The sequence below is a fragment of the Ochotona princeps genome, chromosome 13 (genome assembly GCF_030435755.1).
Source record: "Ochotona princeps isolate mOchPri1 chromosome 13, mOchPri1.hap1, whole genome shotgun sequence".
Lineage (NCBI taxonomy): Eukaryota > Metazoa > Chordata > Mammalia > Lagomorpha > Ochotonidae > Ochotona > Ochotona princeps.
Window position 1 is genome coordinate 32198948 of NC_080844.1, and position 14634 is coordinate 32213581.

At 51.6% G+C, this 14634-nt stretch overlaps 1 protein-coding gene across 1 annotated transcript; it reads right to left on the bottom strand.

Moving 5' to 3' along the window:
* Positions 1–6529: 6529 nt before the first annotated feature.
* NODAL (nodal growth differentiation factor) lies at positions 6530–13220 on the bottom strand. Its single transcript, XM_004583591.2, has 3 exons — positions 13022–13220; positions 8806–9515; positions 6530–6755 (listed from the first exon to the last, which is right to left on the bottom strand). The coding sequence occupies exons 1-3, from the start codon at positions 13218–13220 to the stop codon at positions 6603–6605; spliced, it is 1062 nt and encodes a 353-aa protein (XP_004583648.2). The 3' UTR covers positions 6530–6602.
* Between the last annotated feature and the right edge of the window lie 1414 nt (positions 13221–14634).

The window sequence follows — 14634 nt, forward strand, 5'->3', positions numbered from 1 at the left end:
CTAGTTCGGGTGTACGTGTCTGCTGTCTGTAGAGAATGGTTTGTGAAACTGGACCATTCTGTTCAGGAAGCCTACCCATTCCTTGTTCTTTGCCTGCGCTTTCTCATTCACCCTCCTTGCCACCTGTGTCCTGGGGTTATGGACTGGCACAGGAATCCCAGGAGAGAGACACTTGTCATAGACAAGTGCATCCATCCCCTCATAGAAAGATATAGAAGTCCTGGGAATTTCCACTTGGATTTGATGCCCTGAACTCTCGTTAAGTGATCAGATCCCAGGCTAAAAAAGAAAGCTGTTTTTCTTTGAAACTCTGAATGCTCCTGTTTGTGAACACGTTGTAGGAAGAACAGAGGAGGGGTGTGTGTGGGACTTTGTTCTGTTTTCTGCTACAAAATGTGAATAGTTCAAAGAGTGAAAACCTTTTGTGATGGTTGATGTCTCAGGAATAAGCTGGATCTCCAATGTTTGGGGGATGCTTTGACTCAAAAAGTGATAATCAGAAAAATATGTTGTTTGTTTGATATGTCCCTGTTCTGATTTTAATTAAACTCCAAATTTCGCTTTACTTACTCTTTGGAAAACTAAGTTGCTTGATCATTTGCATAAGAAGTTTGCAGAGTACCTCTTTGTGCCCTGAGAAGTTTGATTCTTTGGGAGTGAGACCTTTCATTCTTCTACACTGGTCTTGGCCTCTAGAATCAGACTCCTGGCCACCAGATCTCTGCCAGAGCCGGCAGCCTCTTCTCCATCTTTATTGCTGGCCTGCGCTCAAGGGTAGCAGGATGCCTGTGGGCCCGCTCATCAGAGCATGTACCTGAAGAACTTTGGGGCGTATCACCTTGGTAATGCTGCAGCCGCCCTGTCCCTGCCTGCTGTTTGGTGCAGGTCTTTCCCTGAGGCTGCTGTGTCTGCAGGTGCTTGGGGCTCTAGAAATCAGCATTTTAAAATCACTTTAAGAGGCAAGAGAAGGAGCTGATATCTCAGTTTGCCTCTGGACGTGGGGAAGCAATCTCATGGCTGAGGTTTTCCAGGAGTAACTTATCCTGGTAGTTTCTGGGAGGGGAAAGCCCCTTAATTTACGGCCGGAACGAGACGGTTCCTAGAAGCTTGGTGAACACCTGTACTTTGTGAGGAACTCGTGTTTCTGCCCTTCTGGGGACAATCAGTCTGAATTGTGGGATTTTTCCAGATTTCAGCAGGATACATGCATTGTTGTATTTTTCACTTACTTTATAGTGTGATTCCTTGAGTTTGCTTCTTTTCTGTTTAATTAGGTATTGCACAGGAGCAGACACTGGATTCTAGGTATTGGCCTCTGATCCAAGAGTGTTAGCTTCCTGTTGCTGTAACAGATTATCCCCAAACTTAGTATCATAAACTAACAAACGTTGTCCGTCAGTGTGTGCATTAGGATTTGGATTCACTCAGCAGAATGGTTCTGGTGCAGGGTCTCATGAAGTTGGGACAATATAATCCAGTTCCGAGTTCCCTATGTCTGTGGATGGTGTGCCTCCCATAGGAGCTGCTCTGCGAGGTAGCATGGTGTCTCCACCTTTACACTAGCCGGTTTGGCCCCGAGCAAGTGATCCCAGAGAGGGGGCAGGACAGGAGAAAGTTGATATGCCTTTATTTAAAAAATATATATATATATATATCAAAATCAATTTATTGGAAAGATAGAAATCTTCCATTTTTTTGTTAATTGTCCACAGTAGCCACAAAGAGCCAAAGCCTGGAGCAGGGAACTGAATCCAGGCCTCTCATATGGGTGGCCGAGACTTGGCCACTTGAGCCGTCAACACTGTCTGCTACAATACATGTCACATCATCAGGAGTTGTGTGGGACATGGGCACCTTGCCTGTCAGCTCAACTACTAGACCTAACACCCACCTGTCGTGCCTTTTATGACATAGTCTCCAAAAGCACACACCATCACCTCTTCTTTAGCAACTAACCACTAAGCCTAGCCACCCTCAAGGAGAGGAATCCCCACATCCCACCTGCATGAAGCCAGGTCCACTGGAGGCAGGTAGTATCTGCAATGGTAGGCTTGACACATTGCTACAAAAACAGTCGTCTAAGGTGCCTCTCACCAAGGTGGGGCAGAAGACATACTGTTGCCCTTTCCCTTAAGTTGCCTCCTGGTTTTAGGGGCATGGTGAAAACTGGGCAGCTCCCAGGAGAAGTGGAGTGTCCATCTGCCTGGCTAGCAGCAGCTCAGGGAATGCTTGTTTGCAAGTCCTAAACTTGATTTCTCTAAGATTCATTTACTATGTTTATTTTCCTTTAGTGAGGAAAAAGAACTGGATCCTCCCAGCTGAGCCACTGAAGCTGAGTTAGAGTGGGGATTGTCAAGGGAGCTGATGAAACAGCAGCCATTGGGATTCAGGGTGAAGTAGAAGGGATCTGGAGGTGAGGTGCGGTCAGTTCTGCTCTGCTCCCCTGTTCCAGGTCAAGCCTAAAGAAACGGCTTCACAGTGAAATAGGCAGCATCGGAGACTCATAAGGGTCTGCTTGCTGCTCCATTAGAACTTGGGAAACTGAGCGTTTCTGAAGGAGATCAGTCTTATCTTCGCCCTCAGTATAGAGACAGAGACTGTCTGATGTGCGTGTGTGGCACCCGTTCCCACCATGCCTTAAGCAATATCAAGTAACTTAGACAGGTGGGTTCTCACTAGAGTTTATGGAAAGCCTCTTGCTGTTATCCCCTCTTGCTTTCAAGTGTACTTGGGTAAGAAGCATTGCTGCTAAAGCTGTGTTAGAAAAAGGTACTTTTTTCAGAATTAAGAGCCTCATCTCCAAGTCACCCTTTGGAGGACTTTGTTGTTTCTTTGGACTCTGAAACAGAGTCAAAATAAGAAAATTTCCCCCATTTGGGTTACCATTCTGGGAGTTTCAGATCTTGCCTACCCAGTTCAAACACCATTATAACTGGACACTTTCATTGGAATGCAGCGTGCTAGAGCTGTGGGTTTCATTGCTGAGTCCAGCATCAAGCCAATCAGATTGCCTGCTTTTTCAAGGCCACCAGCATAAAAGACTTGGCATGTCGGTCAGAAGTATCCTGGAAACGAGTTCTCTTTCCATGTCTCAGTTGCTAACACCGAGCACCCTTGGCCCATTGCATTCCATTTTTGAGAGCAGGCCTTCCTGTCTTTGTCTGGACTACACACATAACCAGTTGATGAGACCCGATCACTTACCCAGCCCTCACTTCTGGGAGAAGGTAGGATTTGTTTGAACAAAAACATTGCTGCTGCTTTGAGAGGACAATTTGTCTCGTCTTTGAAGGGGAAGGGGAGACACAGTGCTCCTTCCGGAGTTCTTAGCTTTTACTTTAAAGCGGGATCAGATCTTTATGCAGGTGGATCATTGTTCTGCAGAATGCCATAACCAAGAGGTGTTTCCCGTTACAGAAGCAGGCTTCTTGTTTAGGAATTTCCTTGAGGCTAGCTCATGACCAGTACTAGTTTTTCCAGTTAATCATCTGCAACATCTTTCCCAGCTTCCTGTAGGCTAGTGCTGAAAGTTGACACCTTTCAAGTTGCTGTGCAAATGGTCTATTGCTTTTCTTTGCTTGTCAGCCTCTGGCAGCAGCCCTGATAAACCATGCTATAGGACATGGATGCCCAATGGAAAATATGGCTGATATAGGACACAAGTTTCAGGGCATTTAACTCTCACTCTGCTACCTTCCCATGTGCCTGAAGCTGGCAGAGGGTTCTGCCCTACCTTGATAATTGTGTAGCCATCCTGAGATTTCCATAGGGAGCTCCTGTCAGTGCTGAAAACCAAGATTCCCTGCAGACTTCTGCTTGGAGAATTCCATCAGCCCAGCAGAGAATACTAGTTCTTGCCCCAGTGCACCCCTCTCCTCTCCATCTTCCAAGCAGTCCAAGCCAAGGCCTTGGGCATTTTGAGTGCAAACCGGGTGGGGAGGAATCTCTGCGTGGTGCTGTGGTTCCTCCTGGTGGCCACCCCCAGTCACCGAGTCCATGCCAGTGCCTTTCCTGCACCCATACAGGGAGTCCATCTCTTGCCGAGACTCTGCCACCCCAGGGCTCAATCTTGAAGAACCCAGGGGACACTCACATTTTGAGGTGTCCATTTTAAGCATCTTTTTTTTTTTTTTTTTTAATTTCTTCTCTATCTTAGTGCCACCAGGTTTATCCATTGTGAATAGAAAGCAGAAACTGCCAGCTGTTTCCTTGGTCTCCCCTTCTCCCTTGGTGTGTGATCCCTCATCCCATTCTGTCCATTTCACTGTCATGGATGGATAGCAGAGGGCCCCCATGAAGTTTTTCAGGTGGTCCTGTGTGATCCCATGACCAGTTTGTGTTGTTTAACCAATCTTTCAAACCAGCAAATGTTTGGAAATTAGGGGAAAATGAAATTCTTCCCAATGGTTGCTGTTACAATGAAATCAATAAAAATCTTGAATATCAACTTGGTGGCTTAATTTCTGAAAGTTTTGGGATAAAATCCTGTTGAGAGTATTTTTCTTATTCCTGGAGTAGGAGGGACAAAGGTGTGTGTCAGCTTTCCACACTTAAGGAGCACTTTTGTTGTCAGTCTGGGCCTGGGTGTGCTAGGGGAAACTTACCTGCAACAGGATATAGGATGCAGGATCCCAAGCAGTAGCTTAAGTGTTGTGCCACAGTAACTGCCCCAGGATTCTCAGTCTTTAAACTGCAGTTTCCTCTTTATAACATTTATGTGAATGGTAGAGGGGATCTTTCCATACATAAGGAGAGCAGGATTCCACCTGTTAGTTCACTCCCTAAATACCCACATCAGCCATGCCAGGTCCAAGAGCTGAGAATTCAATCCAGATGTTCACACTGGTGACAGGGACCCAAGTAGTTGGGTTATCACTTGCTACTCTCAGACTAGGCCAGGCCAAGGCCGTGAGCTTCTCCCATATGGGTACAGGGCCCAAAGCCAATGTCATCTTCTGTTGCTTTCCCAGGTGCATTAGCAGGGAGCTAGATCACAAGTAGAGTAACCAGGTCTCTCATCAGATTTATGTGGAATGCCATGACCTAACTTGTTGTACCACAGTGCTGGTCCTTCAACTGTAGTTTCTTGAGTCCAGGCACGACTCCAGCAAATCCAGCTCCTGCCTAGGCCAGGATTACTACTTTGACTGAGCCCGAGCCATGGCTGTGTTAGGCCACCACAGCTGTCAGTTACCTGAGGCTGGAGCACAAGAGAACAGAAAACAGGGTAGAGGCAGATTTGACCTGTACCTACAGTCCCTGTCAGATGGCTACCTCACCCTGCTAAGCAGCCTGGGCTTAGCCCTGTTCTACAAAGCCATGCTGGGGTCTTCATCCAGATAAAGGTGCTTGTACTCCAGAGAACCTGGTCTCTGCCAGTGTTGGACGTGGCTCATGTGTCAGCGTAGTCTACGGGGTGCTGGTGGGGCACTATATGGGGGGTAGTACAGGCTTAAGGAGCACTGCCAGATCCCACAAATATGTGTGGAGGGGGGAGGGAGTTCCTTTGTATATATCATACCCTTCCCCCAACCTCAGGTATGAGCATACTTCAAATAGTTCATGGCAAAATGGACTTTAAAAAGCTTTATTTGGGTGCCCCAAATAAACCCATGCAATTTTTTTGTGATACGCGTGTTCCACATACTTTTCGAAGACTTCCTTGTGTTTTGTTTAATGACCAAAAATGGACTCCTAGGGATTCTTCTTGCTGTGCTGAACTGGAATCCAGCAATCACCAGGAACCACCAGTCACAAGGGGATCGGCCTGGAGGGCAGGCCTGGCTTAAAGCTCCTGGCTCTTCTGTACTCTCCACCCAACACAAGCTCAGTGTGTTCGGATAGGCCGGTGGGTACTGGGCCACCCAGCTGCTCAGTAACTTTGCAATCACTGGTAGCCTGTGCATTACAGAGCTGTGGGCCTCAGGAACGTGCAGACTGAGGCAAACTGGCACCAACTTTTAATAGATGCGGTTTGTGTCTGCCAAGACAGACTGATGGGTGTCAGGAAGGAGTTCCTGCCACTCCTGCCCTGGGTACCAGCCTGCCACTAACAAAGAACAACCTTATTATGGATGCAACTCAGTAGCAGAGACAAACTCCAGACACAACCTCACAGCAAGGCAGATTGCCATTGGCCAGAAATAGAGACATGGTGGGGGCGGTGGGAAACCCCCTTCCCTAACCCACATTTCAATCCTGGGGCAGAGGCCAGGTCTAGAGACCACTTTGGAGAATTCGTGAAAGCAATAGAGGATGTTGTTCCAGCTCCCCAAACCAACATGCAAAAGTTCAAAGGCTTCCCAGGGTCTCATAGTCAGGGGAAGAACTTTACCCCCTCCATACACACCTATGTGTTGTACTCGCCTCAGGGTTTTTTTTTTTTCAAGTAGGCAAAAACTGCCAACCCCCAACACTGGCCTCCTCCACTCCCTTCCTGACGAGGGCCCTGCTGTCTGCTTCAGTCCCCATGGGCAGAGCAACTCATGCCCTCCTGGATTCTTTGGGGATTAGCCGAGACAAACTGGCACCAACTTTTAATAGCTGACTATCTGATGCCTTCCAGAGCACAGGCCAATCCTGCGTCTGACCCCAGGGTCCTGTCAGAGGCACCCACATTCCTCCACAATCATGTCCTTGTGGTGGTCCAGCAGCACTCTGCCATTGTCCACGTACAGCATACTCAGCGGCTTGGTCTTTACTGGGGCACAGCAGGTGGAAGGGACTCGGTGGGGCTGGTAACGCTTCAGCAGGCTCTGAAAGGGAAGACAGGTGGCTCAGTGCCTATCCCAGAGTGCAAAAAATAAAAGAAAGTTGTTTTTATAAACTGGCATGCCAAGGGAGTGTGAGCTCTTTGACTTGTAGCTTGTTTTATTTATTTATTTATTTTTAAAGAATGGCCTCGAGGGCCCAGCGCAGTGGCCTAGCGGCTTAAGTCCTCTCCTTGAATGCACCAGGATCCTATATAGGTGCTAGTTCTAATCCCAACAGCCCCACTTCCCATCCAGCTCCCTGCTTGTAGCCTGGGAAAGCAGTTGAGGATGGCTCACAGCCTTGGGACCCTGCACCCGTGTGGGTAGACCCCGAAGAAGTGTCAGGCTCCTGGCTTCAGATCAGCTTAACTTTGGCTGTAGCAGCTGCTTGGGGAGTGAATCATTGGACGTAAGATCTTCCTCTCTGTCTCTCCTCCTCTCTATCTGACTTTCCAATAAAAAATAAATAAATGTTTAAAAAAAAAGGAGCTGCAGGTCCCGGGGAGTGTTAGTCCAGGCTTGATGGAGTAATATGAGAATGGTTGGATCCCACCTGACTTCTGAAGGCAAGGTGGGGCAGTGGCAATGTCAAGTTCAACTAAAGTTCTATGCTTTCCATCTCTCTTTTTTTTACGATTTATATATTTTTATTGCAAAGTCAGATATATGGAGAGGAAGATGTTCCATCCGATGATTCACTCCCCAACAACTGCCATGGTCGGAGCTGTGCCATTCTGAAACCAGGAGCCAGGTGCAGGGTCCCAAGGCTTTGGGCTATCCTCGACTTCTTTCCCAGACCATAAGCAGGGAGCTGGATGGGAAGTAGGGCTGCTGGGATTAGAACTGGTGCCCATATGGGATCCTGACAAGGACTTTAGCCACTAGGCTAACTGTAGGGCCCTCCAGCTCATTCTTCCTAACCTATCAGTCATTCTGTTCTCTGCCTAGCATCTCCTAGGCCTCAGGCTGAGCAGTGGCACCAGCGGCAGCCTTTGGCTTTGTCTACTCCTGCAGGTTGGGTGGTGTCAGCTCCTGTCTCAAGCAGCAAAAGTACAACAGCTAGGAAGTAGGTTTGCAACTGTAGGCCCATAAACAGCCTCCGTTTCATCAGGTCAAGGCCTAGGTAATAATGCTGCTTTAAAAATGCATACTGCCGGGCCTGGCGGCGTGGCCTAGCGGCTGAAGTCCTCGCCTTGAAAGCCCCGGGATCCCATATGGGCGCCGGTTCTAATCCCGGCAGCTCCACTTCCCATCCAGCTCCCTGCTTGTGGCCTGGGAAAGCAGTTGAGGATGGCCCAAGGCATTGGGACCCTGCACCCGCGTGGGAGACCCGGAAGAGGTTCCAGGTTCCTGGCTTCGGATCGGCGCACATCGGCTCGTTGCGGCTCACTTGGGGAGTGAATCATCGGACGGAAGAGCTTCCTCTCTGTCTCTCCTCCTCTGTGTACATCTGGCTGTAATAAAATGAATAAATCTTTAAAAAAAAAAAAAGTTGGCAGGCATTATGCATTTTTTTTTAAAGATTGATTTATTTTATTACAGCCCATATGGGATCCCGGGGCTTTCAAGGCGAGGACTTTAGCTGCTAGGCCACGGCGCCGGGCCCAGCCTGCCAACTCTTGTATGTTCTGTATGTATGCCTGGTTTCTCCTCCCTACTGCATCCCCATGAAATACGGCTTTGTTCTCCTTATTTTACAGATGGGGAAACTGAGGCTAGACAGAGTAAACAACTAAATGAATATCATGCAGCTATTAAGTGAGAGTCAAATGCAGATCTGTCCAGCACCAAAGCCTAGATTTTGAATTTCCTTTCTAAAATGTCAAGGCTTGGGAGGAACTGAGATCCTCTAGACCCTTCCCACCCTCTGTAGAAAAGACCCAGGGGAGCAAGTTGTTGAAGACTCTGCCTGCAGGTGCTAAGGGATGCTGTGATGGGTCTGCATCTTTAGGACCCAGCCTAGATTTGGCCCATGGTGGGTGCTTGAATGGGTGAGCACAACACAGCAAGTATCCTTCCCTCTTCCCCAGCACAACCTCCCACCTCTTCGCACCTGGATGTAGGCATGGTTGGTTGGATGAAACTCCTCCCCTACTGGATTAGGACACTCTCCCTCACAGCGGTAAGCGTTGTACTGCTTGGGGTAGATGATCCAAGAACCCCAGCCGATGAGGTTGAAGTCCACCTGGAACTTGACCTTGCGACACAGTTGGCTTCTGTCTGGCACGTGATGCCGTCGGCGCCTCCTGTTCTTCTCCTGGGCGAGCTGACCCTCCTGTGCCCTCCAGGAGCTCTCGGCTTCCCACAGCAAGGTGGCGCCGCCCAACCGCCTCTGCTCCCGAGAGAGGTTGGAGTGGAGCATGAGGACCACACTGGGGGCAGAGTCAGTGCTGGGTGGGCCCGGAGATGACTGTGAGCACACTCCATCCAAACTGGACACCTGCTCCTCCAGTGCCCTGGGGTGCTTCAGCCACTTGGAGAGTGGCCTGGTCACCTCCAGGACCATGCTCCCTGAGGAAAAGGTGACCTGGGACAGTGTGACGGTGAACAGCTCCATCCGAAGACGCTCCAAGCAGCCAGTTGGGTCCTGCTCTGCATCTGCCTTTGTCTGGTGGAAGATCTCCACGATGAGCGGGCCCTCGGCTGGGAGGTCCCTAGGGCTGGACGGCTGCATCCGAAGCTCAGCCCACACCAGCTCCTCCTCCTGGTTCAGGAAGGAGAAGTCAAAAGCAAAACTCCAGTTCTGTCCGGCCACTTCGACATCTGGATGGGAGAAAACCAGGAAGGAAGCGAATGGGGGGGGGCGGTGTGAGGGCAACAGCCACTGGTGATGTTACCAAACCCATTTTAGAAGGAAGGAAAACTTAGGTTCAGAGGTGAAAGGACCTGCCTGCAGTGCTGCCCTTGGAAAATGGTAGAGCCAAGAGTAAACTTGGATTTGCTCAACTGCAAAGCCCCAAGTCCAAATGGCTGCTGTACCAGTGTCTCCTCCACGTGGCAGCCGGAGAGCACCTGGAAGAGCCAGGTCTCCCCCTCTCTCCTCTCCCCTCACTGGGCTCCTGTTCACCCTGGGGAGTCTGGCACAGGCTGTCTTCTTAGACCCCCACCTGACTCCCAGCTCCATGTGAGTGCAGGGAAGGAGCCCAGAGCTCTCTCAGAGGCATAGGTGACAGCAGCTGGGGCTGCTCACTGAGCACCACTCCCTTGAGGCAGCAACTTGGCAGTTCTCCACCTACTAGTCTTTGCTACCAGCCTTTAGGATGGTCACCCACCTCCTTCTGCCTCTGGGGCTGTCCCACAGCAGCCATGCACCCAGCCGGCCCCTTCCACCTGCCTAGGGACAGGTGAGCCCAGACAGGCTTAGAAAGCCTTGCAGAGCACACTCCTTTTATCTCAGTCCTACTTTTGTATGTCAGGCTGGCACATACTTATGGATTTGTTTGTGGATTTTCAGGTCACTTAGAAGTGATCCTGAACTTCTGTGAAGGCTATTTCCCCTGCCTTTGCAATGGCAGCAAGTGTTCTGCCCAGCTCTGCTGTCTCTGCTGCTTATTGCTTTATTGCCTGGCAGAGCATCTCTGGTCACACACAGCCTGTGTTAGAGGAGGGCACTTCCCAGCTTCAGGCCCCAGGCAGCTGTGCTTTTTCACTTAAGTTTCCACTGCTCTGCTCATAATAATTATGCTCAAATAATTATTTTTAAAGAGAGAAAATATTGGGGCCCGGCAGCGTGGCCTAGCGGCTGAAGTCCTCGCCTTGAAAGCCCCGGGATCCCATATGGGCGCCGGTTCTAATCCCGGCAGCTCCACTTCCCATCCAGCTCCCTGCTTGTGGCCTGGGAAAGCAGTTGAGGATGGCCCAATGCATTGGGACACTGCACCCGCGTGGGAGACCCGGAAGAGGTTCCTGGTTCCCGGCTTCGGATCGGCGCACATCGGCCCGTTGTGGCTCACTTGGGTAGTGAATCATCGGATGGAAGATCTTCCTCTCTGTCTCTCCTCCTCTGTGTATATCTGGCTGTAATAAAATGAATAAATCTTTAAAAAAAATATATTATCCCCAGGGTGAGAAAACCAATCACTCCCACCTAATACCATAAATGTGATCTGACGGGGAATGTGGAAGAGGGTTCACAGACATCCTGAAACCCACCCACGTTCAAGTCGCAGACCCCAATGATATCTTGAGTTCCTTCTCCCTGCAAAGAGGGAAGGATCCGGGTTCCTTCCCCTCGCTAGGGGCTCTGGGAAAGGAGAGCAGGGATAAGCGGAGTGCCTTTCTACATTGGTACTAATTATCAGCATTAGCTGCCAATGTTTTCCAAGCATTATCTCTGTGGCCCCCACCTTGGAGGCCCACAGGCAGGGAGGTGAATATTGGTAAGCACAGTGCAATTGGACCTCCAGCTTCAAACTCATCAGGCTGTTTACTGCAACCTGAATACACACACACCCAGGGAGAGTTGGAACTTACTTTCTCCACCACTCTCTCTCTCCCCTCCCCCAGGCCATCTCTTCCTGCTGCTCTTAGAAAACTAAGCCAGGGGCCAGCATGGGGTGTAATGGGTTAATTCCTTGCCTCAGAATCAGGCTACTCATCTTCTGATCCAGCTGAGTGCTAACTCCCCCAGAAAAGCGGTGGGGGATGGCTCAAGTCCTTAGGCGCTTGCACCTATGTGGAAAATCCAGGTGGAGTTGCGTAGCTCAGCCCTAGCTGCAGCAGCCAGTGTGGGGAAGTAAACCAAGCGGGTGGGAAATTTCTCTTCCCCGCCCCCAGCCCCCGTGACTCTGCCTTTCGGATAAATAAATCTTTAAAAAGTAAACAAAGCCAAGGCATTTAAGAAATGGTGAACGTGTTCTGTGCATTTCACACAGCTGCAAAAGAGAAGCTTCCTAATAACAAAGGAAAAGCAGCCCAGCCAGGCCGTGCGCCAGGGACACAGAGGGTTGGGAAGCAGGGTGTGAGGCAACGCAAGTCGATTTTCCAGCGTGCCAGTAGAACACCTTTCTAAAAGGGAGAGACCTAGAAAAGGCGTGCCCTTCCCCCTCGTTGCATTGGCCGGCTTCCCCTCTGCCCTCCCTCTCCCCCACCTCGGGCTGTCCACGTCTGGCTGAGCCCGTGCTGACCCTTCCGGCGAGGGTCACCGCCGCCTGACGCGGGGAGGGGCCGGCGGGCGGTACGTCGAGTCGCACAGAAGATGTGGATTGAAGCCCGCGCAGGGGAGGGGCCGTCTGGCCCTCCCAGGAGGAGGGAGGGCGGAGTGACAGGGCGCTGCGGGGTGCGGATTGCGCTGGGGAGGGGGATCCTCTCCTTGGATCTCGACCTATTATATCACACGTCGCCGAGTCCAGAACGCACCGCCTCCCGCCGCCTCCAGCCCTGGCCACTCGGGACCTACAAGGCCGGGTTCCGGGCTCAGGACCCAGGGCTGCCCCAAGCCTCCGCTTCGGGCCTTCCTTCCCTGGACTCGTACCTATGAGCCTTAGTCCCTAGTGTCACTCCTAACACCAGACCCAAGGACACGTTACCCTAACTCAGAAGAAGGAAAAATATCTGAGGGGGACCCAGCGCGGTGGCCTAGAGGCTGAAGTCCTCACCTTTGACGCGCCGGGATCTCATATGGGCACCGGATCTAATCCTGGCAGCCCCACTTCTCATCCAACTCCCTGCTTGTGGGCTAGAAAAGCAGTTTGAGGTTGGCCCAAAGCCTTGGGACCCTCCACCTGCGTGGGAGACCCGGAAGAAGCTCCAGGCTCCTAGCTTCGGATCGACTCAGCTCCAGCCGTTGTGGCCACTTGGGGAGTGAATCAACGGAGGGAAGATTCTTCCTTTCTCCTCTCTTGTATATCTGACTTTGCAATAAAAATAACTATTTTTTAAAAAAATATATCCGAGGAGAAGAACGGTAGCAGTTAGGGTCGCTTGTTGTTGCTATTGGTGGCTGAGTGGGGCGTGTCATGATGGGCGTTGCCGCACGCTCCATAGTTGTACCCAGGAGGTTGGGTCTCACTGCTGTCCCCATTTCACAGATGCGTGAACTGAGGCGCCAGGATATCACACCAAAGCTCCACGCAGGTCGACAAGCGGCGTGATCAGGCTCCGGGTCCTACCCCAAACCCAGATCTAGCAGGCAGGGCGCCCGACGCCCTCCCTCGTGATCGTGGATACCCCTCAGCTACAGCTGTGCGCGCCAAAGCACCCAGACTCTTGACCCGCAGCCTTCCGGGTCCCCCAACCCCAGCGCGCGCCCTACATCCAGGGGCGCCTACCTTGCGCCTGCAGGCTGCGGATAATGTCGGCGCGCGGCAGAGGGTCGCGGTAGAGGCTCAGCATGATTGCAAGAGAGGTGGGCGACGAGGGTTGCTTCGGCGCATACAGGGGCTCTGTGGCCAGGGTCGCGGCGCCCGCCTGCAGCAGGACCCACCAGGCGTGCAGGAGGAGAAGGGACGCAAGACGCTGGGCGTACATGGTGGGCTAGCCGGCCCTGAAACTTACACCTCTGCCCCTTATATCCTGACCTTGCGCAGCCGCCTCGCCCCGCCCTTCCTCCCGCCCGGGAAGCTTTATAAGATCTCATACTCTGCCACCTGGAGTGGAGGAGGGAGGGGTGGCCGTATAAGGGATCCCTGGCAGGGCGAGCTAGACATGAACCCGGTAGCCAGCTGCAGAGGGCTCTGGGGTCTTGCTGCTAAAAGAGGTAAAACTTAGAGCCAATGCAGCCAAGTCCGTAAAGCCTTCGGAGCTGTGGCTTCCTTTCCTGCCGCCCCTGAGCTACCTGCCCCTTCCTCCACCAGTGGGCTCCAGGTGTTAGCCCCCTGCCTGGGCATCTTTGAGCTAGCCAAGCTGGGTGTAAGCTCTCCTAAGGAACTGTCCCGAGGTGCACCCCTGTCCTCTGGGACAGTCTGTCTCCAGCCTCCAAGGTGGAAGAGAACAGGAGGGGCCTGGATAAAGACTTCTCCATCTGAAAAGAGTCACCAGGGGAAGCCGGATAATGGGAAAATGGCATTAAGCTCCCCCTGCCACCCCCACCACCGGCACGCCTCACCCCTGTGATTTAAGGAATGCACAGCCTGGCTGTGCCACTCTTCCCGCATTGTGAGGGTTGCTGGATACTTGGGCTTCAGCTGGGGGAGCCCTCATTGCTAAGCCTGTGGTCTCAGACCTTGCCTCATCTGCGTTAAGAGCCTTCCTATCCCTGTCTCTCTTCTTGGCACAGCCCTTACCGGAGCTGGAATTTGCCATTAAAGAAATGTAAATTCCTGCCCCGGGGTCTCCACCTGTTTCCGGAGCACGGAAGGCTCTTTCTCCATCTGTTTTTCTTTCCCGCAGAGAACCTTGGCAGCTTTTGAACCTGTACCAGACCCTACCAAGCGCCAGGCACAGGGCCGTGCACCTCACACATCTCAGCGCATTCCTGGTGATAAAGATCCACGGGTCTTGTCTCCCGCAGGTGTGAGAAGAGGGAAGGCGGCTTTCAGCTGGCTCAGCTAGGGGCTTCAAGCCTGTACCACCTCCCTCTCCTTCCACGCCCCTGGAGGAGGCTGTCCTGGGCAGCTGGCGGAAGCCTCGTCCGAGGACCAGGAGACTTGGGGTACCGACCACCATAGACTCTGGACTGTCTGCACCCAACCACCTGTTCATTCCATAAGGGTTGCTCCTCCTCTTCTCTCCTAGTCCATAACTTGTCAGAATCCAAGGAATCTTGGGTAAGTAGGTGAACCAGTGAAGGGTGCTGTGTTTGGGCTTGCCTGCAGATAAGCATCACCTGGCATTTTTGTTAAAAACAAAAAAGGTCTGGGTACCAGCCCAGACCTTCAGAATGAGAATTTGGAGGGAGGACTTGGTCATCTGCATATTCAACAGATACCCGCAGAGGACTCAC